Source organism: Taudactylus pleione, unplaced genomic scaffold, assembly GCF_031769625.1.
Source record: "Taudactylus pleione unplaced genomic scaffold, aTauple2 ptg000016l, whole genome shotgun sequence".
NCBI classification, from domain to species: domain Eukaryota; kingdom Metazoa; phylum Chordata; class Amphibia; order Anura; family Myobatrachidae; genus Taudactylus; species Taudactylus pleione.
The window spans coordinates 44,723,988-44,747,013 of record NW_028284418.1 but is presented as its reverse complement, the minus strand read 5'-3'; the positions used below and the strand labels follow the sequence as shown (position 1 = coordinate 44,747,013).

General features: G+C 43.8%; 1 protein-coding gene across 1 annotated transcript in view; it reads right to left on the bottom strand.

Moving 5' to 3' along the window:
• Nucleotides 1–5,939: 5,939 nt before the first annotated feature.
• The window catches only part of LOC148541994 (uncharacterized), a 141,854-nt gene continuing 124,767 nt past the window's right edge, over nucleotides 5,940–23,026 (bottom strand). Inside the window, exons 18-19 of the mRNA XM_088476742.1 lie at nucleotides 7,943–8,106; nucleotides 5,940–7,637 (exon numbers count right to left, since the gene is read on the bottom strand). Coding sequence (XP_088332868.1) covers nucleotides 7,403–7,637; nucleotides 7,943–8,106 — 399 coding nt within the window. The 3' untranslated portion in view covers nucleotides 5,940–7,402. The remainder of the gene's footprint in view (nucleotides 7,638–7,942; nucleotides 8,107–23,026) is intronic.

Below are 23,026 nucleotides of genomic sequence, written 5' to 3'. Positions count from 1 at the left end.
GAATTCATTGAAAAAAAAAGACAAAGCGGGAACAGAAAGCAAGTTAACTGAATTAGAATGGGGATTACAAAACAAATGGACAATGGCTTTGCCTATCTGTTATATAGCTTTCACACATGGATTTTTCTGTGTCAGTCACTGATATTCCTGTAACCATCACATCAAGAAGTTTCTGGACATTGCTATATACAAGGTGACCTAAACTTCTGTGCCAGAGTTCCATAGACACTGAAGGCCTGATTCAGCAGTGCCCTGCTGAACGCAGATTCTTGATGTTTGGGAACCTGCGCAGGCGCATGTTCAGAACGTGTCTGCGAATATGCTTGCAAACTGGCATCAGACTGTCAGTGATTGACTGTCTGCTACCATTTGGGAGTGGGGAGGGGGCGGCGACAGCCTCCATCACGTGAAAAGGGAGATGTGTCACCGCTATTGGGGGGGAGAGAAGAGGCCAGGATCTCCATTGCGTGACGGAGATTTCCTGGCCTCTTCCTGTAAACTGCGGCAGTCAGCTGCGGGATCCTAAGGGTCACTGCAGCCGGCCGATGGTACGCAGATTAACTGATGTTGCGTTGAACAATGCAGCTTGGTTAAGTAATGCACAGGAGCCGTGATGCCTCCTGCTGCATTACCATATCTGCAAGGATCACAATTGCAAAGCTGCCTGCGTGCATACATCATATATCTATAGCCTGCGTGCAGCTTTGCAATTACGATCCTTACAGAATCAGGCCCTGAGTCAGAAGTCATTACTGCATAACACTGTTGTGTATCTAAGACATATAACTGATGGCACCGGGTACCTATTGCTATTACAGTCCCTCTTTTGTTCTGTACAATGCACTTTCCTTTTGTGAACTGGACTCTGTAGCCTCTTGTTTTAGGATACTTATGGCTATGATGTGTGCCCCCATATCTGGTACTGTACATAAAGCACATATTGGATTTCTGTGACTTTGGTTTTTGCCCCTATTTTCAAGTGGGTAGTGACTGTCCCTACCTCTGTAGCTGTAACACTTAATTTCTTATTCCTTTGATTATAGAATCACACATGTTCAATGTAGTGAACCACTCTTTATTACAACTGGAATGTCTCATGGCAACTGAGTTAATATACCAACAATCTTTTCTGTGATTGTCTGTGACTCTCAAAACTGACTAATATTTGTTGCTGCACTTCTTACTCTGTGTATCATTCACATTTTTCAGTTTACATTCAGATGCGTCCTATTTTATGACAGATATAACACTTATATTTGATTCTCTGGGCTTCTCACTCTTCATGTGCAATGCAGTATTCTCAGCATTTAATTCAACTGGCACATGTTCTTGTAGCAGTTTTGTCCTGATAATTTCTACAGATCACTTGACTGTGAGCCTGATTCAGAGATGTTCGCTAAACCGACGGTGGGAGGACTGTGCATGCGCAGGAGGTGTACAGCGCATGTGCAGACCTTCCGACTGCAAATCCACTCGCAGTGTCTCCCAGCCGCGGCCTGATTGACAGGCTGCAGCGTTTTGGAGGCAGAGCGGGGGCATTCCCTGGCAGCATTCACGGAAATGGGGGCATGTCACCCCTGTTTTCTGGGAGGGACGAAGCCAGACTCTTCGTGGCTGCACACAGACTTCCTGGCCTTGCAAGCTGCCAGGACCCGGCCAGGCTTGCTCTAAATCCCAGCACAGCATTGATGCAGATATTGTACTTTGCATGTGTCTCAAATCCTCCACTCATACTGCTGATAAATACATTCCAGGGTGAAACTACCAATTTAAATCAAATAGCAATCCATCATTTCATGATTTCACAGTGTTAGCAGACTGAATGTAAAGTGCTTTGTGTATTTCTTGGAGTGTCATACACTGGGTGCAGAGAACCCAAAAGCATTATATACATTGGCTTACACAGACTGTAACTGCTAATCCAGTGGTTCCCAAACTTTTTTGGATCGTGGCGCCCTAGAGTATCAGCATTTTCACAGCACCCCTAACCCAAAATGTTGTTATTTAGAAGTTCAGGTGAAAATGTAGTAAAGTGTAGTAAATTGTGCTTACCTGTCATCCTTAGGTTCAGTTATGTAGTGGGTGACAGGTTGGCGCTTCTGTTTGTCTACATATTTACATTACATTGACTTTAAATAATTTGATTTGGTGCTGGACCACCAACCTGAGGAACCCCTGCAAGTGTCCCTCGAGGCACCCCATGGTTCCGTGGCACACAGTTTGGGAACCACTGTGCTAATATATACTGATTGAAACAATGTGCTTTATCTATGTGCTGGCATTTAGAGCAACTGCAATTATGTATGTCTAATGTTTACATTTCTTGCACCCTTGCACTTTAGAGTTGATTGCAGAAACTGTATTGTTGAAACAATTGCCTTTTCCATGTGCTGGCATTTAAAGCAACTGCAATTATTTATGTGTGTTTAATGTTTATATTTCTTGCACCCCTGACCTTAATAGTTGATTACAGAAACGGTATTGTATACAGGATGTGCCTTTTTAATGTGCTGGCATTTAAAGCAACTGCAATTATGTGTGTTTAATGTTTATATTCCTTGCACCCCTGCACTTAATAGTTGATTACAGAAACAATATTGAATACACGTATACTAATGGTGCGTACACAAGGTACGATAAAAATGCAAGATATGAACATTAACGATATCGATCATATCATTATGGTTAATTTTTCGGCGTCTCCAACCCACCAACGACCTGTGATGCGTGGGCACGTATGGACGATAAAGATATCGACTGTGCATGCAGGCCAACCTGGTCAATATCGACCAGGTTACTATAGGGACCCACGATCGTTGATCGCGGGTCGCGGGCCGTCGTTGGTGGGTTGGTGGTGTGCTGGATGATCGATATCAATCATCCAGCACACCCGGGAGATCGTTCAGCGATATTGTTATCGCTGACAGTCGTCCCATGTGTATGCACCTTAACACAAGATTTTATACGCGTGAAAATACATCTGAAATAAATACCTATTCTTTACCTCTATTAACTACGGTCTCAATTTAGTAGTTCTCTCATCGGGTGTCCAATGCATTGAGTAAGACACCCGACAGCAGAAACAAAATTTGAGCAACATCCCGGTCACTCCTCATAGACCGCAATGGCATAGGTGAGGACCAGCAGTTCTTTACCCTGACCTTCCTGATTCTTTATACCCACAGAGCTATATTCTATGAACACATAATGGGTACAAATTTGATGTATAATAATGTTGCTATTTGAAGCCTTGTATAGGAAGTGAATGTGACCTAATATTTCGCCTTAAAAGGAGGAGATTGATGCATCTCCAGACTCACGATTTAGTAAATCGTGACCAGTCTAAACAGTTCTGTGATATTAGAATGAGAAATTATAGTGACTGGTGTATTTTTCTCGTATATTTTCTAGTATTTTTCATGTAAATATTCTATATGCGTAATAATTCTATGTGTAGAACTGTTTTGTCAGGTGTCATAAGGACATATATATTGTTTTAGAGAATTAATAAAAGTTACATTTTAATATTTTTCCCTTTTTCTTGTAAAGAGTGCTCACCAGACAGAGTTCTTTTTTTCTTTTCTTTCAATACTATATATACTGTAACTCTTGTGAGCACTGCCACTGCCCAGTACATTTTCATTTCCCCTCTTAAGGTATTATAGTAAGGGAATAGTGGCTCGAATATGGTTGGAATTATTCTTTTTGCCTGTGCGACGTCATCCCCATCCCTTTTCCCTGTTGTGTTCAGCTCAAGTACTTATCCAGATGTGATGTTTATTGAAGTTTAATAGAAGTTGCTTGTACAGCCATACTCACAGTTATGCACTTAGTAATCTGTATGGAGCAGAGCTTGAGCGGAACATACAGAGTACAAGCCAGTGATGTATGAAGCAAGAAGTGCAGGTGTGCACAGGGGATATGCAGCATATGCAGGCTATATGCAGGATATTTGTACAGGGTCACTGGAGCTAAGTGGAACATGACCGTGTCCCACTGTGGTGTTCATACACAATGACAAGATGGCGCAGAAGAACAAACGGTTATCATCTTGGTAAAGGAGAATGCTACATGTAAGGAGCATTAATGGAAGCAGCGCAGTAGAACACTCCATATTTCAACAAACTGTTACAAGTCCAGTCCAGGACTTGTCTCCTGCCAGTATTCCTCCTGCTCCTGACCATGCTTCTATGTTGCCAGTTGCTAGGAGACCCAGACGTCAGAGGATTTCACATGTTTCCTCCTAGTGTTTTGCCTGATTGGCAGCTGTTCCTATTTGAACTTCCTGGACTGTCGGCTATAGAGTTTTCATGTGGAACTTTTGGTTATGCAACTTGCTTTCTGTGCATCCATACGTCCAGTTATAATCTGTACATGCTGCGTGTACTCTGTTCACCAGCTACTAAGTGACCCAAGTACCCCGGTTTCAAGCCTCGCTGTCTACTAGGCCCTCCAGCAATCCTGCTGCTATACCACATTCCAAGCATCGCTGTCTACTAGGCCCTCCAGGCCATATAGCAATCCTGCTTCTACACCACGTTTCAAGCCTCGCTGTCTACTAGGCTCTCCAGGCCATACAGCAATCCTGCTGCTATACCACGTTTCAAGCATCACTGTCTACTAGGCCCTCTAGGCCATACATCAAACTTGCTTCAACATCACATTTCAAGCATCGCTGTCTACTAGGCCCTCCAGGCCATAGAGCAGTCCTGCTTCTTCACCACATTTCAAGCATCGCTGTCTAGTAAGCCCTCCAGACCATCCAGCAATCCTGCTACTATACCACGTTTCAAGCATCGCTGTCGACTAGGCCCTCCAGGCCATACAGTACTCCTGCTTCTAATTCACGTTTCAAGCATCGCTGTCTACTAGGCCATCCAGCAATCCTGCTTCTATACCACGTTTCAAGCATCGCTGTCAACTAGGCCCTCCTGGCCATTCAACAACTTTAATTTGGGCTGTAAGTCTACAGTATATTCTATTGACTGTCCTATTGTATCAGCTCCTTACTGCACCATTGACATGTTGTGTTTGTACTGGCCCTCCAGGTGCACCATATCACTTATAAAGTAAACTGCCATGATTTTAATATTCTGATTGTGACTGTTCTTCGATGTGCCTCGTATCTCCAAAACCTCCATCTCAGTCCTAGCAATTGCTAGAGGATCGTAACACAAACATAGCAAGCTTTAAGGTGATAACACAGAAGGATGGTGATAGCCTGACTTGGGATGTGCAACATAATGGTAAAAAGATGCCAAATCTGCTTTCTTCACATCTATCAAATCTATGTGTGTAGATTAACTGAACCCAGCCATAATAGAGAAAGCAGGGAAGGCAATGTCAGACTTGGAAAGCCAGGTTTCAGTAACCGTAGAACATCAAGGAGCTGGTTCAATTAAGTGCAGAAGCTGCCAGAATGTGAACATTAATTCCAGTAGGCTGATTGCGGTCACAGCCTATGGCGGTGCAAGCAGAATCTGCCTACCATAATGGGTAGAAAAATGTGCAACATAAAGTGCCAATGGCAGCTTACTTTTAATTGAATCTTCCTCCAGGGTGTTCGACATAAAGAGGTCATGGAAAAAAGGTCAATTTGTTTGTTATTGGCATAGATTCAATTTAGTGTGAGGTTCAGTACAGGTAAGAACATTGGTGCAGGTAAGAACATTGCTTATTTATCCTCGCACCCCATAGATGTGCAGCAAATGCAAGCAATGGTTTAATTACCATAATGCCTAGAAGTGCATTCAGTCACACATCACTTGAGTGAGTGTTCCAGAGAGCACCAGAGATAAGGACACTAGCTTTGGAAAGCAGTGTATTCATTGTAAATTATAGCAATGTAAAGGTTATAACTTAAATACTGTTCTTAAAATAATTAAGAATAAGAAAGGTGTTTACAAATTAATAACTTGGAGTGTTTATTTACATGAGAACATTTTCGGTTTCAACTATCATCACATTACAATATATTTTGGTGGGTTTTCCCAAGTAGGCCTATTATCTATTTACTTAAACTTGGGTGGAGGCACTGGATTAATTATAGAGGAAAGATGCACCACTTAGAGAGAGGTTAAGGGTGGGTACATTAGGAGTAACAAAGGTGTTAGTAACCCAGTATCCCTTTTAGAGCGTAAAGGGGGGTTATACATTTATTCTTCACACATTTCTTTACTATTCTTAATATAATATGTATGGTTTGCAATGATCACAGACAAATGCTCACTGTACATACATTTTGAAAAAGGGGGGGGTCTTGGACTGCACACACTAATTTGGAACATAATTAGAGATTGAAGGTAGAGACCCCTACTGTTTGGAACTAGCAGCCCATATCTGATTTTGATCAGCACTGGTTCCTGCATTGCTGTCTGCATGTTAGAATGGACACTAGTATGGTAAGTCTTTCATACATTTACATAATGTGTTAGTAGTAGGGATGTTAAGGACCCATCTGGGGATCACCTTGACCTGGTGGATGGGCATACATTTTTGGCCAAACATGTACTAAGAACCTTATTTATACTCCATGTAAATTGTAGAGTTTATCATACTTGTTTTGACTACCAGTAATCTTAGTGCTTGGAGGGCCTGATTCTGAATCACATGCAGTTCTCAAGCAATGCTGATGTTCACGTAGATTCTCAAAAGTCTTACGGCACATGCGTTACACAGGGTGAATGCACAAAGGCGCTGTTGCAGTGTCAGAAATGTTGAGGAAAAGTGATGGGCATTCCTGGTAGGTGGCTAGAAATGAACGCAAAAATGGTCCGTTCAATGGGCTTGTTATGGGAGTGACGTGGCGTGTCAATGCAAGTGGCATTCAAATGCATTGACAGATGCATTGACAGGGGCATAGCCGCAGGCATAGGGGGCCATGGTCAGATGGTGAAACTGCACCTGCAAATTTTGATGGTGGCGTATAAGGATGCACCAATCAGTATTACACCATATACAGATGCTGACAGTGGGCAGTCCTTGTACATTCGGCTGCACAGATGTACACCAGGGAAGGAGTTTACAGTGGCATTTGGATAAAGTCACAGATGGGTGACCACCAATAGACCCTATTGCCAGCGCTTCTGCATGCGACTCCAAATCAGGCCCGGAGCGTGCACCTGCATTTTCCGTTTCCTGCATGTACTGTACAAGCATTTTACAAGTGTGAAAAGTCACTAATAAATAAACAATATGAGCAGACTCATCCTGGTTGACTAGAATAAATGAGTTTTACCATAACAATGAAAACGTCAAAACATATAAAACTGTAAATAATACTAATGTGGAGTTTGTGTAGAAAATTGATCATGACTACTTTGATGTAAAACTGAGAAAACAGGCCCTGAGTTCAATATAGAAACAAGATAATAAATACCAATATCGGCCTATTTAAGACCATCTATAAAAGAATACCATGATTTCTTGTTCTGTTCTTTAATTGAACATGAACATTCTCATATGTAGACATGTCTATGGCATCAATAAATGAGGTGGGGTCACTTTCTTGTGAAACCTCAAGTTCCTTAACCACTTTCCTCCATATATAATTGATAGAAAAATCTTCAGGGGAATTTTCAATGATTGTTTCATAGACGACATCTTCTCCACTTTCAGGGTCATCTTCTGATACCAACCTAAACAAGTATACAGCAGTGTCAGATTTGTGTTATTACACCTACGCAGTTTAACTTCACATACAATTCTACCTTAGATAGGAGGATGACTTACATATAGATCAGATGAAGCACTAGCTTTAGGTAAAACGTATGTTGATAAAAACAGCCAACAACCCAAAGGTGCAGTAGCTGCACCCAATAAATCCCTAACACCTCTGATTTTTAGTAGAAGATTAATTGAATGGGGGATAGGTTTACATTAGCAGCGCTATGAAACAAGAAAGGAAAGAAGAATGGAAAAGCCTAAATAAAAATCAAGTTACCAGTATTGTCCACTTTCTGTCCTTATTTGTTTAATGATATCTATGATCACTTCCAGTGTAGGTCTCTTAGTGGGATTGGGGTTCCAGCACTTCTGCATACACCTCAGTAATGTATTAATGTAATCATCTGAAGTCTGTAGATTGGCGTAATAAGCATATTTTTCCTGATAAAATGATAAAAGCACATATGTTCTTATATAAATTGTTATAGACATATACATTGCAAAATAACTTCATTTGTAAAATGCCATATTTATTTGACACTTTTCATTGAGATTACAATTTTTTTCCTCTTTTTCTCAGAGGAAAACTAAGGGGCTTACCCAATTACATTTGGAGATTACCCTGTCACTAATTGTCGCGCGTTGACCAATTTAATTAGCGGTTGATACCCCAAGCATTAATTACCAGAGGGGGCACTTTTCATGGCAGCCTCGGGAGCTGCAAGGAATAGTCAGCGTAAAAATGCACCTTCTGGTCATTAACATGTGGGAAGGAAACCCATTGGATTCCACATTCTACACGGTATCATTGGGTTACCAGGCATTAGAAGAGGTTTCACACTGGGAGAAGGCTAAATAATGAAACAGGTCTGGGTGATAAACCTGGTGCTTTCCCCACGAGGTAGAGTCGCACTTAAATGGTTTTGCCCCTTTGAGTACTTTTCAATTTTACCAACCAAAATTGTGGCATTGTGACAAGGTAATATTGTGTAGCCCAGTTGTTAAAATGAGACAGTTAGTAGTAAGCAACACTGGGTGTGTGTAGTCAGGGGCAAACGCAGGATTTGTAAGGGGGGGGGTTCTGCATATGTATGTATGTAAATACAACTATATATATATATATATATATATATATATATATATATATCACCCACATGCCTCTCACACATGGATGGTTACATTTTTACAATGTATTGAGTAAGTATAGTTGTATTCCCAATTTGAACTACTCCCCTTCTACACACAGACACTCAGAGCAGATTACAGACACTTACACTGCACATTACACACACTGCACATTACACACACAGACCATACTTGCCTACTTTTGAAAAAGCATTTCAGGGAGATTGTGAAAGCAACACCTATAAGCACGGCGGTAAAGTGGGCATGTACTGCTACATCTGAGAGGCGTGTCCTAAAATTGATTTATATCCACATGTAAATGAGCCCCAAAGCAATTAGTAAGATCTACTTGTTAATGCAAACACTGATACTTCTCAGAAAATACATGTAGGGATCATTGTACCTTATAACCAATGCATGAAAATTATACTAATGATCCCATTTGAATGTATATATATATATCTGTTTTTTCTTTTATATAACAGTGTCATAATGGGGGTAAGGTGAAATGAGGGAGATTGGTAGACTCTTCAGGGAGACAGGAAGATTGCTGCTATTTCAGGGAGTCTCCCTGACAATGAGGGAGAGTGACACAGACACACACTGCACATTACACACAGACACATTTAGAGCAGATTACACACAGACACTTGCACTGCACTTTACACACAGACACACTCAGAGCAGATTACACAGACAATGCATTGCACATTACACAAAGACATTTAGAGCCGACACAGACAATGCACTGCACATTACACACAGACACATTTAGAGCCGATTACACATAGACACTTGCACTGCACATTACACACAGACACTTACACTGCACATTACACACTGGGCCTCATTCAGAGGCGGTCGGAGGATGCAAGCGGTCGCTCAGAAACTGGGCGGCCGCTTGCATCCTGACCGCCCGCCTCTGTTAGTCGTTAAGCTGTGGGTTAACACCCACAGCTCTAACGACCGCTCTGGTGATGGTCGCGATGGTCAGAGACTATCGCGACCATCGGGGCTTACGACGAGACCCTAGGGTAGGGTCTCCCTTGTCGTAAGCCCCGGAGAGCTTCTGGCTCTGTCTGAGCCGGAAGCTCTCCACTGACATCACTAGTGATGTTAGTGGGGCCTCCCCCAAACGGTAGGCGTTCCCATGGGAACGCCTCCGTTGGGGCTGCCACCACCCCCCGGCCCGCCATCCAAACTGGGCGAGCTGTCAATCAACATCGACAGCTGGCCCCCTTTGGATCGAGACCCGCTACGACCGGCGCTGTCGGTCGTAGCGGGTCTCACGCATGCGCACGACGGCGCCGGCGTGCGCATGCTCTGTGGGGGCCATCGACCTGGTCGGAGCGCATCGGCGCTAACGACCGGGTTTGAATGGCCCCCACAGACACTTACACTGCACATTACACACAGACACATTTAGAGCAGATAACACAGACACTTGCACTGCCCATTACAAACAGACACATTCAGAGCAGATTACACACAGACACATTTAGAGCCGATTACACATAGACACTTGCACTGCCCATTACACACAGACACGTTCAGAGCAGATTACACACAGACACTCAGAGCAGATTACACAGACACTTGCACTGCCCATTACACACAGACACATTCAGAGCAGATTACACAGACATTTGCACTGCACATTACACACAGACACCTTGCACTGCACATTACACACACTCGGACTACAGACCATCAAAGCTGGCAGGTACCTGTGATGTTGTTTGTGGCTGTGCGAATTACATGCTGTCTGGACTTGAGCAGATGAGGAGGAGTGCAGTGAGTGACATCACTGGCACTCAAAGGCACATGGGAGCTGTCAGGGAGGAGCTGCAGCCGCAGCAGCTCCCCTGTACCGCTCAGCCATCTCCATAGCTACGCGGAAGCTGCCCATTCGGAGCTCACACAGACCTCACCAGCCTGATGAGACAGAGACAAAGCTCTCTGTCTCACTTTAAAAAACAGAAACCCCCCCTGCGTGCGCTACTGGTAGTGATGGCCATATATACAGTAAGGGATAGATTGAAGTAAGATCATGGCTCTCAAACGATTGTATGAACATCTAAAGAAACATAGCTGAATAGCTGGTATTTGTAATAGCTGCCTCTTTTTAGGTATTTCAGAGACTTGGGAAAATAGTAACATGAGAAAAATCAACCTATTGTAATGCAAACTGTGGGGTCGATTCAAAGTTGTACACAAGTAGGATGCAAGTACAGTACACTTACATTGCATGCATGGAACTACAGTAACTGTGGATATTCACTATTATGCTGTCTTATACGCATTTAGGCAACTACACTGCCGCTATCCATATGCTTGGTTAAATATTAGTAACACTAAACACATGTACAGTACAATACAAAAGTTTGCTAATATAAAAGTGAAAAGTATTATTTACATAATAGCATGAACCCTGCAAAAATATGAAATACATATATGTGAGTAAATTATATTTTAAATATGAATTTATATGTTCAAGTATTGATTAGTTATTCAATTAAATATTAAAAATGGGAATTAACTATTAAATACAGGAGGTTTTTTTTTAGAATGTACTGTAGAACTACTCATAGCTTATAGGGCATCCAATGAAGGATTTTAAAAATGTCCAACTATTTGTTTCAAGTGAGGGTAAATGATTTATTGGTATCTCACAATATACTACATGGTATGCACAAGCCAACATGGTGTTAACAAATAAAGGCCCTCATTCAGAGCCGTTCGCTATTTGCGGTCGTTCGTTTAAAAACAAGGGGTGGCTATTCAAATGATCCGTACGCACATTGCAGTCTGTTCACACCTCTAAGTCTGAACGAACGAGCAAAACATACGCTCGTTTATTTGTTAAAAACGCCCCCTGGCCGCACGCATCCTACGTCATGTCCGCTATTTATTAGATTAATCGAGTACATCGACCAGCGTATGAACTGCTCGCTATTCTTGTGGTTGGTGTTTGCTACCACAAATTTGCGAGCAGTTCTGGCTCTAAAATAACCCAGTGACGTGGTCCATGACGCTGCTGTTTTAAATATGCACACCCATAAAACGCCCGTTTTGACCTTTAAGCACGCCTGCGTTCGGATCTCCACTCCCCATTTTCAAGCACCTTCCCCTGTTACCACCCACATACGCCTCATTCTGTCACTCAAAATAGCAGGCACTCGCTATATAGCGTACAAACGATTTTCGGCCGCACTGACTGGTTCGCGCATGCGTACTAAAAAGCGTACGCATGCGCAGATGTGCAAACATCGCTCGGAAAGAGCGTACTGCCGCTAACGAGCGGCTCTGAATGAGGGCCAAAGCTCCATAATTGTGAAAAAAAAACAGTTTACAATTGATGTAATCACTGAAAGAAATTCATGACTCTCTATTACCGTATGTAACATCAATGTAGAATCATCATATAAATACATGATTACAGGAAAAAGAAGTTGACAAGTCTAAATAAATTGCTCTTCAAACTATATCATAAATACATTTACATCAGGGATGGGGAACCTTTTTTCTGCCGGGCCATTTTGATATATGTAACATCATTTGTGGGCCTGGTGCTGGCCATGCCCCCTCCGAGTGATATCACACAGGGGCGGGGCCACAATCGCTGGTGATTACAGAAATGCCCGGAGCATCCTGAAGATGTTCCAGGGAGCTGTAAGGGTAGTGGTGTGACTGTCTGACGCATCCTAAGGACACTCCAGGCAGCACTGCTGCTGCACCCTCCTAGTCAAATGAGGCTAGCAGAAAAAAGCTCCGGGGGCCATACCAAATGTTTCCGGGGGCCTTATACGACCCCCGGGCCTGAGGTTCCCCATCCCTGATTTACATATACATAAAAGTTGACAAGACTAAATTAATTTCTTTATACACTATACCAGAGGTTCCCAAAAGCAGTCCTCAAGGCTTCCCAACAGTGCAGGTTGTAGAGATATCCTTGGTTAAATACAGGTGGTTAAATTAAATTGACTGAGGTACTAAGTAAGTCACCTGTGCTCAGCTATGGATATCTCTAAATCCTGAACTGTTGGGGAGCCTTGAGGACCGTGTTTGGGAACCTATGCACTATACAATTAATGTATTTGCATATAGAGGTGCAACAATCAAATCCATTGTGGTCCCCTACATGACTGTATAAGAGATGACCTATAGTGGTTAAAAGCAGAAGAAAAGTCCAGTTTCTGTTAGCATCCAAATGTCTATAAAATCTTTAGAAGATGGAAAAGCAGTAACACAATAAATAGACCTGTAAGGCTTGTAAGGACTTAGCAGACACTCACTGCCTTTGTTCTGGAGGCAAAAACTTTTTGTGCGCGTTTCCGATTTACTTCGCATTCAAATACCAAACAGGCGAAATGGGACCCTGCGAATGTGAACCTGGCGAAAAGTGCAGGATGAACCGGGGGAATCACTCTGTACCCCAGAAAAAGACGGTTTGACTTCGGAAAGCATTATGGTAGTTTAGTATTAGCCCTAATTGAACTAGTTAGGGTACTTAAGTGGTGGTAATTGTTTGCTCGTAGCGTCTAGGTAAAAGTGGGAAGAATGGCATAAAGCAGTGTTTTTTGGAGAAAATAAGTAGTCCCATCAAATTTGGGGTGCTTAAAAATGGGTTCTAGCATATTTTTATGTCTCTAAAGTGAAGTTTTAGAAAAAGTGAAATTCCTCTGTCATACAAGCACCTGCAATCCCCAAAACACTTGGCCCCTTCTTAGAGCACCCCAGAAGTTTATTTTGCTAGTTTTTGAAGTTGTCCCCCCCACTTTTTCCATTTTTGCCCCAAATTTCCAAGGCATTTTTTTGAGGTGTTCCGGAAATTTTGTTTCCTTTTTTTGGGTGAATTGTCCTTTGGGGTGGTGTACCAATGGTTCTGGGTGGTTTCCCAACATCTGCACCCCAAAATATAGATTTTGCACTTTTTTCTCCTGTCATTCCGTGGAGAAAAAGTTTTACCTATTTCAGTGCATTGACTTTCGCATAGGCAAAAACGGACTGGAATTCAATACGGAGATACATTTTCAGGCGAAATTATCGCAAAAAAATGGGCGAAAGCAGCTTTTCTTCATCTAATTGAATACGGCCCACTGTGAGAAGAAAGGGTCAGCAGGAGTGCGATAAATATTCTTGTTCTGGGCAGGGATGTAGAGAGCCGACAAAAAAGAAAATAATAGAAAGCTCTGACACATAGTGTTTATAATATATATATAGAAAAAAAGACATATATTAATTACTTTCTTAAATGAAAGAATGATACCAGCTATTTAGCAAACATTACTTAGCCAAAATATTTCAAACAAGTATAAATTCACCATTAATAAAAACAAATCAGAAAGATTACTCCTGAAATTGTTTTCTGTTTTATATTATACCTTCATACCTGAGTATTTCAACCACAAAAATCCTTATTGATAGAGAACCCTTAATATGTTATTTTTCTATAAGTATTTATAACAGCTGTATTTTTTTAAGAGATCACACTTAGTAACAACAAATTCAATTTGTGACTTTATTTCACTGTTGCTGTTATTCAAGTAGCAATATATATATATATATATATATATATATATATATAGAACAGCTTATTTTGACAGTATGGGATTTCTCTGCTGATTTTATCTGCACCATTCTCCGTATTCAATTTAAAGCACATGGCCTGATTCAGACCCACTCGCGAGCGCATAGTGCTCGCAAGCAGGTCGATGTTGGGGTACTGCCCCCTGTACCGCTCAGCCATCTCCATAGCTACGCGGAAGCTGCCCATTCGGAGCTCACACAGACCTCACCAGCCTGATGAGACAGAGACAAAGCTCTCTGTCTCACTTTAAAAAACAGAAACCCCCCCTGCGTGCGCTACTGGTAGTGATGGCCATATATACAGTAGGGATAGATTGAAGTAAGATCATGGCTCTCAAACGATTGTATGAACATCTAAAGAAACATAGCTGAATAGCTGGTATTTGTAATAGCTGCCTCTTTTTAGGTATTTCAGAGACTTGGGAAAATAGTAACATGAGAAAAATCAACCTATTGTAATGCAAACTGTGGGGTCGATTCAAAGTTGTACACAAGTAGGATGCAAGTACAGTACACTTACATTGCATGCATGGAACTACAGTAACTGTGGATATTCACTATTATGCTGTCTTATACGCATTTAGGCAACTACACTGCCGCTATCCATATGCTTGGTTAAATATTAGTAACACTAAACACATGTACAGTACAATACAAAAGTTTGCTAATATAAAAGTGAAAAGTATTATTTACATAATAGCATGAACCCTGCAAAAATATGAAATACATATATGTGAGTAAATTATATTTTAAATATGAATTTATATGTTCAAGTATTGATTAGTTATTCAATTAAATATTAAAAATGGGAATTAACTATTAAATACAGGAGGTTTTTTTTTAGAATGTACTGTAGAACTACTCATAGCTTATAGGGCATCCAATGAAGGATTTTAAAAATGTCCAACTATTTGTTTCAAGTGAGGGTAAATGATTTATTGGTATCTCACAATATACTACATGGTATGCACAAGCCAACATGGTGTTAACAAATAAAGGCCCTCATTCAGAGCCGTTCGCTATTTGCGGTCGTTCGTTTAAAAACAAGGGGTGGCTATTCAAATGATCCGTACGCACATTGCAGTCTGTTCACACCTCTAAGTCTGAACGAACGAGCAAAACATACGCTCGTTTATTTGTTAAAAACGCCCCCTGGCCGCACGCATCCTACGTCATGTCCGCTATTTATTAGATTAATCGAGTACATCGACCAGCGTATGAACTGCTCGCTATTCTTGTGGTTGGTGTTTGCTACCACAAATTTGCGAGCAGTTCTGGCTCTAAAATAACCCAGTGACGTGGTCCATGACGCTGCTGTTTTAAATATGCACACCCATAAAACGCCCGTTTTGACCTTTAAGCACGCCTGCGTTCGGATCTCCACTCCCCATTTTCAAGCACCTTCCCCTGTTACCACCCACATACGCCTCATTCTGTCACTCAAAATAGCAGGCACTCGCTATATAGCGTACAAACGATTTTCGGCCGCACTGACTGGTTCGCGCATGCGTACTAAAAAGCGTACGCATGCGCAGATGTGCAAACATCGCTCGGAAAGAGCGTACTGCCGCTAACGAGCGGCTCTGAATGAGGGCCAAAGCTCCATAATTGTGAAAAAAAAACAGTTTACAATTGATGTAATCACTGAAAGAAATTCATGACTCTCTATTACCGTATGTAACATCAATGTAGAATCATCATATAAATACATGATTACAGGAAAAAGAAGTTGACAAGTCTAAATAAATTGCTCTTCAAACTATATCATAAATACATTTACATCAGGGATGGGGAACCTTTTTTCTGCCGGGCCATTTTGATATATGTAACATCATTTGTGGGCCTGGTGCTGGCCATGCCCCCTCCGAGTGATATCACACAGGGGCGGGGCCACAATCGCTGGTGATTACAGAAATGCCCGGAGCATCCTGAAGATGTTCCAGGGAGCTGTAAGGGTAGTGGTGTGACTGTCTGACGCATCCTAAGGACACTCCAGGCAGCACTGCTGCTGCACCCTCCTAGTCAAATGAGGCTAGCAGAAAAAAGCTCCGGGGGCCATACCAAATGTTTCCGGGGGCCTTATACGACCCCCGGGCCTGAGGTTCCCCATCCCTGATTTACATATACATAAAAGTTGACAAGACTAAATTAATTTCTTTATACACTATACCAGAGGTTCCCAAAAGCAGTCCTCAAGGCTTCCCAACAGTGCAGGTTGTAGAGATATCCTTGGTTAAATACAGGTGGTTAAATTAAATTGACTGAGGTACTAAGTAAGTCACCTGTGCTCAGCTATGGATATCTCTAAATCCTGAACTGTTGGGGAGCCTTGAGGACCGTGTTTGGGAACCTATGCACTATACAATTAATGTATTTGCATATAGAGGTGCAACAATCAAATCCATTGTGGTCCCCTACATGACTGTATAAGAGATGACCTATAGTGGTTAAAAGCAGAAGAAAAGTCCAGTTTCTGTTAGCATCCAAATGTCTATAAAATCTTTAGAAGATGGAAAAGCAGTAACACAATAAATAGACCTGTAAGGCTTGTAAGGACTTAGCAGACACTCACTGCCTTTGTTCTGGAGGCAAAAACTTTTTGTGCGCGTTTCCGATTTACTTCGCATTCAAATACCAAACAGGCGAAATGGGACCCTGCGAATGTGAACCTGGCGAAAAGTGCAGGATGAACCGGGGGAATCACTCTGTACCCCAGAAAAAGACGGTTTGACTTCGGAAAGCATTATGGTAGTTTAGTATTAGCCCTAATTGAACTAGTTAGGGTACTTAAGTGGTGGTAATTGTTTGCTCGTAGCGTCTAGGTAAAAGTGGGAAGAATGGCATAAAGCAGTGTTTTTTGGAGAAAATAAGTAGTCCCATCAAATTTGGGGTGCTTAAAAATGGGTTCTAGCATATTTTTATGTCTCTAAAGTGAAGTTTTAGAAAAAGTGAAATTCCTCTGTCATACAAGCACCTGCAATCCCCAAAACACTTGGCCCCTTCTTAGAGCACCCCAGAAGTTTATTTTGCTAGTTTTTGAAGTTGTCCCCCCCACTTTTTCCATTTTTGCCCCAAATTTCCAAGGCATTTTTTTGAGGTGTTCCGGAAATTTTGTTTCCTTTTTTTGGGTGAATTGTCCTTTGGGGTGGTGTACCAATGGTTCTGGGTGGTTTCCCAACATCTGCACCCCAAAATATAGATTTTGCACTTTTTTCTCCTGTCATTCCGTGGAGAAAAAGTTTTACCTATTTCAGTGCATTGACTTTCGCATAGGCAAAAACGGACTGGAATTCAATACGGAGATACATTTTCAGGCGAAATTATCGCAAAAAAATGGGCGAAAGCAGCTTTTCTTCATCTAATTGAATACGGCCCACTGTGAGAAGAAAGGGTCAGCAGGAGTGCGATAAATATTCTTGTTCTGGGCAGGGATGTAGAGAGCCGACAAAAAAGAAAATAATAGAAAGCTCTGACACATAGTGTTTATAATATATATATAGAAAAAAAGACATATATTAATTACTTTCTTAAATGAAAGAATGATACCAGCTATTTAGCAAACATTACTTAGCCAAAATATTTCAAACAAGTATAAATTCACCATTAATAAAAACAAATCAGAAAGATTACTCCTGAAATTGTTTTCTGTTTTATATTATACCTTCATACCTGAGTATTTCAACCACAAAAATCCTTATTGATAGAGAACCCTTAATATGTTATTTTTCTATAAGTATTTATAACAGCTGTATTTTTTTAAGAGATCACACTTAGTAACAACAAATTCAATTTGTGACTTTATTTCACTGTTGCTGTTATTCAAGTAGCAATATATATATATATATATATATATATATATAGAACAGCTTATTTTGACAGTATGGGATTTCTCTGCTGATTTTATCTGCACCATTCTCCGTATTCAATTTAAAGCACATGGCCTGATTCAGACCCACTCGCGAGCGCATAGTGCTCGCAAGCAGGTCGATGTTGGGGTACTGCCCACGTGCGGCACGCGGTGCGCGCATGTGCAAGCCCCGGAGCGAGAGAGAAATTCTCTTGCTCCGGGACTTATTACAAAAGGGGCGGCTGTTGATATTGATCGACAGCTCGCCCCGTTTTGTAGGCGGGGAGGGGGGGTGGCTACACAAACGGAGGAACACCTGCCGTTTGTGGGAGGCACCACTGACATCACCAGTGATGTCAGTGGAGAGCTTCCTGCCCTGTTAGAGCAGGAAGCTCTCTGGGGCTTGCGACGGACGAGACCCTACCACAAGGGTCTCGTCGCAAGCCCCGATGGCCATCACCAGGCCGCTCGCAAAGGCTGTGGGTGGTCACTCACAGCTTAGCAAGCGGCCAGGAGGCCGCAACCAAAAAAAAAAAAAAAACGCCCTGATTCAGAGCGAGCGCTCTTCAAGAGCGTCCGGCTCTGAATCAGGCCCACAGTCTTTAGGCATTTGAGTCAAAGGAGATACAATGTTATGTCTTTCCGCAGCAGTTTTATATCCCAACAAGCAGTCAGGTTTCCCAAAATACAGAGAACTATGGCCCTCATTCAGAGCCGTACGCTCTGAGCAGAGCGCACGCTCTGAATGAGGGCCGGGCCCCATGAAAATGGAGCGTCCTCCTGGACGCTCGTATAGCTGTGGGTCACCACCCACAGGCTATACGAGCGTGCATTGTGATGGCCGCGATGGTCGTGACCATCGCGACCATCGAAATTGCGAGCCGGAGCCTGCGGTTGAGGTTTTCAACCACAAGCTCCGGAGTGATTTTGGCTCTATCAGAGCCAAAATCACTCCCACTGACATCACTAGTGATGTCAGTGGGCCGGCTTCTGACGGGAGGCGTTCCCGTGGGAACGCCCCCGTCAGGGAGGCACGCCCCCGGCACGCCCACCAAAGGGGGCGTGCTGTCAATCAACATTGACAACACGCCCCCTTTGATCGGACACAACGAGCGAAGGACTTTCCTTCGCTCGTCGCGTCTGGCGCATGCTCACGACGGAGCTCCCTCCGTCGTGCGCATGCTCAGTCCATAACATTGACCCACTTGCGAGCAGACAGCCGCTCGCGAGTGGGTCTGAATCAGGCCCTATGTGTGATCTCTTAAAAAAAACGCAGCTGTGATAAATACTTATAGAAAAATAGCATATTAAGGGTTCTATATCAATAAGGATTTTTTGTGGCTGAATTATTGTTATTGAGTTATTGCAGGGTTAACCCAGGTTGCTGCTGGGTGTAAAAAGGGGCAAGGGTTGGATTCCTGGGTCAAGTGACTTGGCAATCCAACCCGGGTAGCTTGCAGGATTTAACATGGGAACGACCTGAGCAACCCTGCAGTGTAAACGGGTAGCCTCGGTCATCCGACCCAGGTCCTGTTTACATCATGGGAACTTCCAGGTTTCCAGGCGCCCAGTGTTCCCTGGGTGGCACCCAGCAAGAGAGCATTGGGTGGGGAGAGGAGCATGGTACATGAGCACAGAGGTGAGATCAGGAAATTGTCTTGCATGTTTGTGCTGCATACTGTCTCTATAGCAATAGGCTGTACATTACACAGGGACCACCAGACCACGACAGATAAGGAGCACAGCATAGGGACTAGGGACACAGAGAGAGGGACTGCAGCACATTGCATAGAGCAGGTACTGAGTGAGGAGGGTCCTGCAGAACATTGTATAGAGAAGGCACTGAGGAGAGGGCTCAGAGATGAAAGCAGAACATTGCATAGAGCATACAGTGAGTGAAGAGGGGGCTGCAGAACATTGTAAAGAGAAGGCACTGAGAAGGGGCTGCAGAACATTTTATAGAGCAGGCACTGAGGAGAGGGCTCAGAGATTAAAGCAGAACATTTTATAGAGCAGTCACTGAGGAGAGGGCTCAGAGATGAAAGCAGAATATTGCATAGAGCATATAGTGAGTTAGGAGGGTCCTGCAGACAGAGGCGTTTCTAGGGCAGGGCACATGCTCTGGGCACCATGGTGGGTGGCAGAGAGGCCATGACAGTAAAGATGCCAGCACTGGGATCAGAACCCAGTGGCGGCAGATAGTGGCAGCCAGCGCTAGGAGCAGGTGTCTGCTCGAAGCATCAACCAAGAAGCAGCTTTGGGTGAAACATGGTGCCGGGTTGCGAGCTGATTTAAGCTCGCAGCCCAGCAGCCATTTGAATTTGGCACTGCCCGCGAGCCAATAGCAGCTTGCGGACCGGCAGCCAATCAGGGATAGCTTGTGGTGTCTGATGTCAGATGGCGCTGAGCGGTGGAAGGAGACAGTTCCCCGGCGTATGGAGGATGAAGAGGACATTCCCAGAAAAGCTCCGGAAGCCGTGGAAGAGGCCAGAAGACGTCATGCTCAAGCAAAAAGATGTCTGACTGGATGCAAAAATAAAGAGGCAGCAGAAGAAAGAAGTTGAGGACTGGTGGAGAGTGCTGCAGTGGTGGGAAGTAATAGATCTAATGAAGTTCCACCACTGCAGTCTCTCCAAGTGTTTAGGTAGCTGGCCTTATTAACCCTTCCTTAGACCACCAGATTGTTGGGTTGTCATGGGGGGGTAATCAGGCCTTAGGTGGCTCTGATAGGCGGGCATTATGCCCATGCTCCTATAAGTGACCCTGGGCATTAGGCCCAGGTCACAAAGTTGGCATAGCTAGCTATAGGGGGCTCTACTGTGTGGCATATTGTTTATAAGGAGCACTGCTACTGTGGGGCATATTGTTTATAAGGAGTACTACTACTATGTGGCATAGAATATGTGACATTTTTGTGTGGTGAAATGTAAATAGGGAGGACTTTTTGTGTGGTGAAAGGTGTATAGGGGCAATTTTACGTGGCATGTGAATTTGGGCACTGTGTGGCATAATGTGAATTGGGGGCATTGTATTAAAGTACAGTACTGTACATGGATCTGGCTTTTTCAATGTATTTGGTGTCGATCTGGGTTTTATAACAATTAACCAGTTTATATATCTATATAAGATTTCTATCATGCTTTTCTAGATTTTTTTTTCTTGGGGTGGGGGGGGCACTGTTTTTCAATTTGCCCTGGGTGCCAAAATCCTAGTTACGCCTCTGCCTGCAGAACATTGAATAGAGCAGGCACTGAGGAGAGGGCTCAGAGACGAAAGCAGAACAGTGCATAGTGCATAGTGAAGTGGGGGCTACAGAACATTGCATAGAGAAGACACTGAGGAGTGGGCTACAGAACATTGCATAGAGCAGGCAGTGAGGAGGGGGCTGCTGGGACCAGCAGAGCAGGACATATAAGAAGCATAGCATAGGGACTAGAGACGGAATCAGTATGATTTACCGCTGGACCCCTGGCCGGCGGTTCAAATCCCGACAGCGGCAGCCCGAACAGGATGAAAATCCTGATCGTCCCCATGTAAGTATTCACTAACCTATCCCCCCCTAACCCTCCCTTAGGGGTGCCTAATCCTAACCTTCACCCCAGTGCCTAACTCTAATTCCCCCTCTAAGTGCCTAAACCTAACCCCCCCTTCCCCGCCACCTAAAGTCCCCCGGGGGGGTGCCTAACCCTAAGTACCCCCCAGGAGCCCTAAACCTAACCCTCCCCCCCCGCGGCTGTCCGTGATCGGGATGGCAGGCGCCGGTCTCCCGGCATCGGTAAAATGACAGGCGTCTAGATGTAGACGCCGGTCATTTAACCCTCGCCGGGATATGACAGTCGGGAAGCCGGCTGTCGGGATTAGGTCCACCGGTTTCCCGACTGCATACCCTAGAGACACAATGGAACTTGGAAGGGGCTGCAGGCAGTGAGTGAAGAGGCAGTTGGTAGCAGAGCAGGACACTGCAGTGGCCTCACTACGGAGGTGCGGCCGCAATGGGTGTCAGCCTCGGACAATAGCCGGGTGCCGCAGTGTGACATTCTCCAGCAGCACTCGCCTTCTGTCACAGAGGAGGAGCTGACAATGCAGGCTCTAGCCCCCAGAGGGATTTCCAGTAAGGACACGCCCCTTTTTGGTAGGCGCTAGGGGGAGATGGAGTGCGCACCAAGTGTCACCAGACCTGGTAACGCCACTGGGACACTGGACAGATAAGGAGCACAGTAGTAGTAGTTGTACTTGGGAGCAGTAGAGAGCGGTAGTAGGACAGGGGTCTCAGTCTCACGTCACCTAGTAACAAGTAACAGCAGAGAGTGATGGTGACTCTGTGACAGAGAAAAGGAACCGGTGACCCTTCACACACAGAGGGAGAGAGGACAGGGAGCAGCAGCTGGGGTCCTAGCCGAGCCCTCACCATGACAACCTCCCACTGGCAGCAGGGATGCCACAGCAGGGGAAGAAGAAATAGTCTCCTCCCGGCTGGTGAAAAGCTGTAGAAACAGGCACCTGCAGGCAGTAGCGGTCTGGGTGAATCCAAAAGTCATGTGACATGTGCCATTGTGATCCCGATGGGTGGCGTCAGAGTATTTCTACTATGCTCCACCAGCTGGAATCACTGTGGTTCAAATAGCATGACTTTTGAGTGACACACACTGGACCTCATTCAGAGCCAGTCGCACAGAGCGTGCGGTCGGTCTGAATGAGGGGAGGACATCTTGAATTTTCAAGACGTCCTCCTTTGCGGTGGTAAGGCTGTGGGTTAACACCCACAGCCTTACGACCGCCAAAGGTGATGGTCGCGATGGT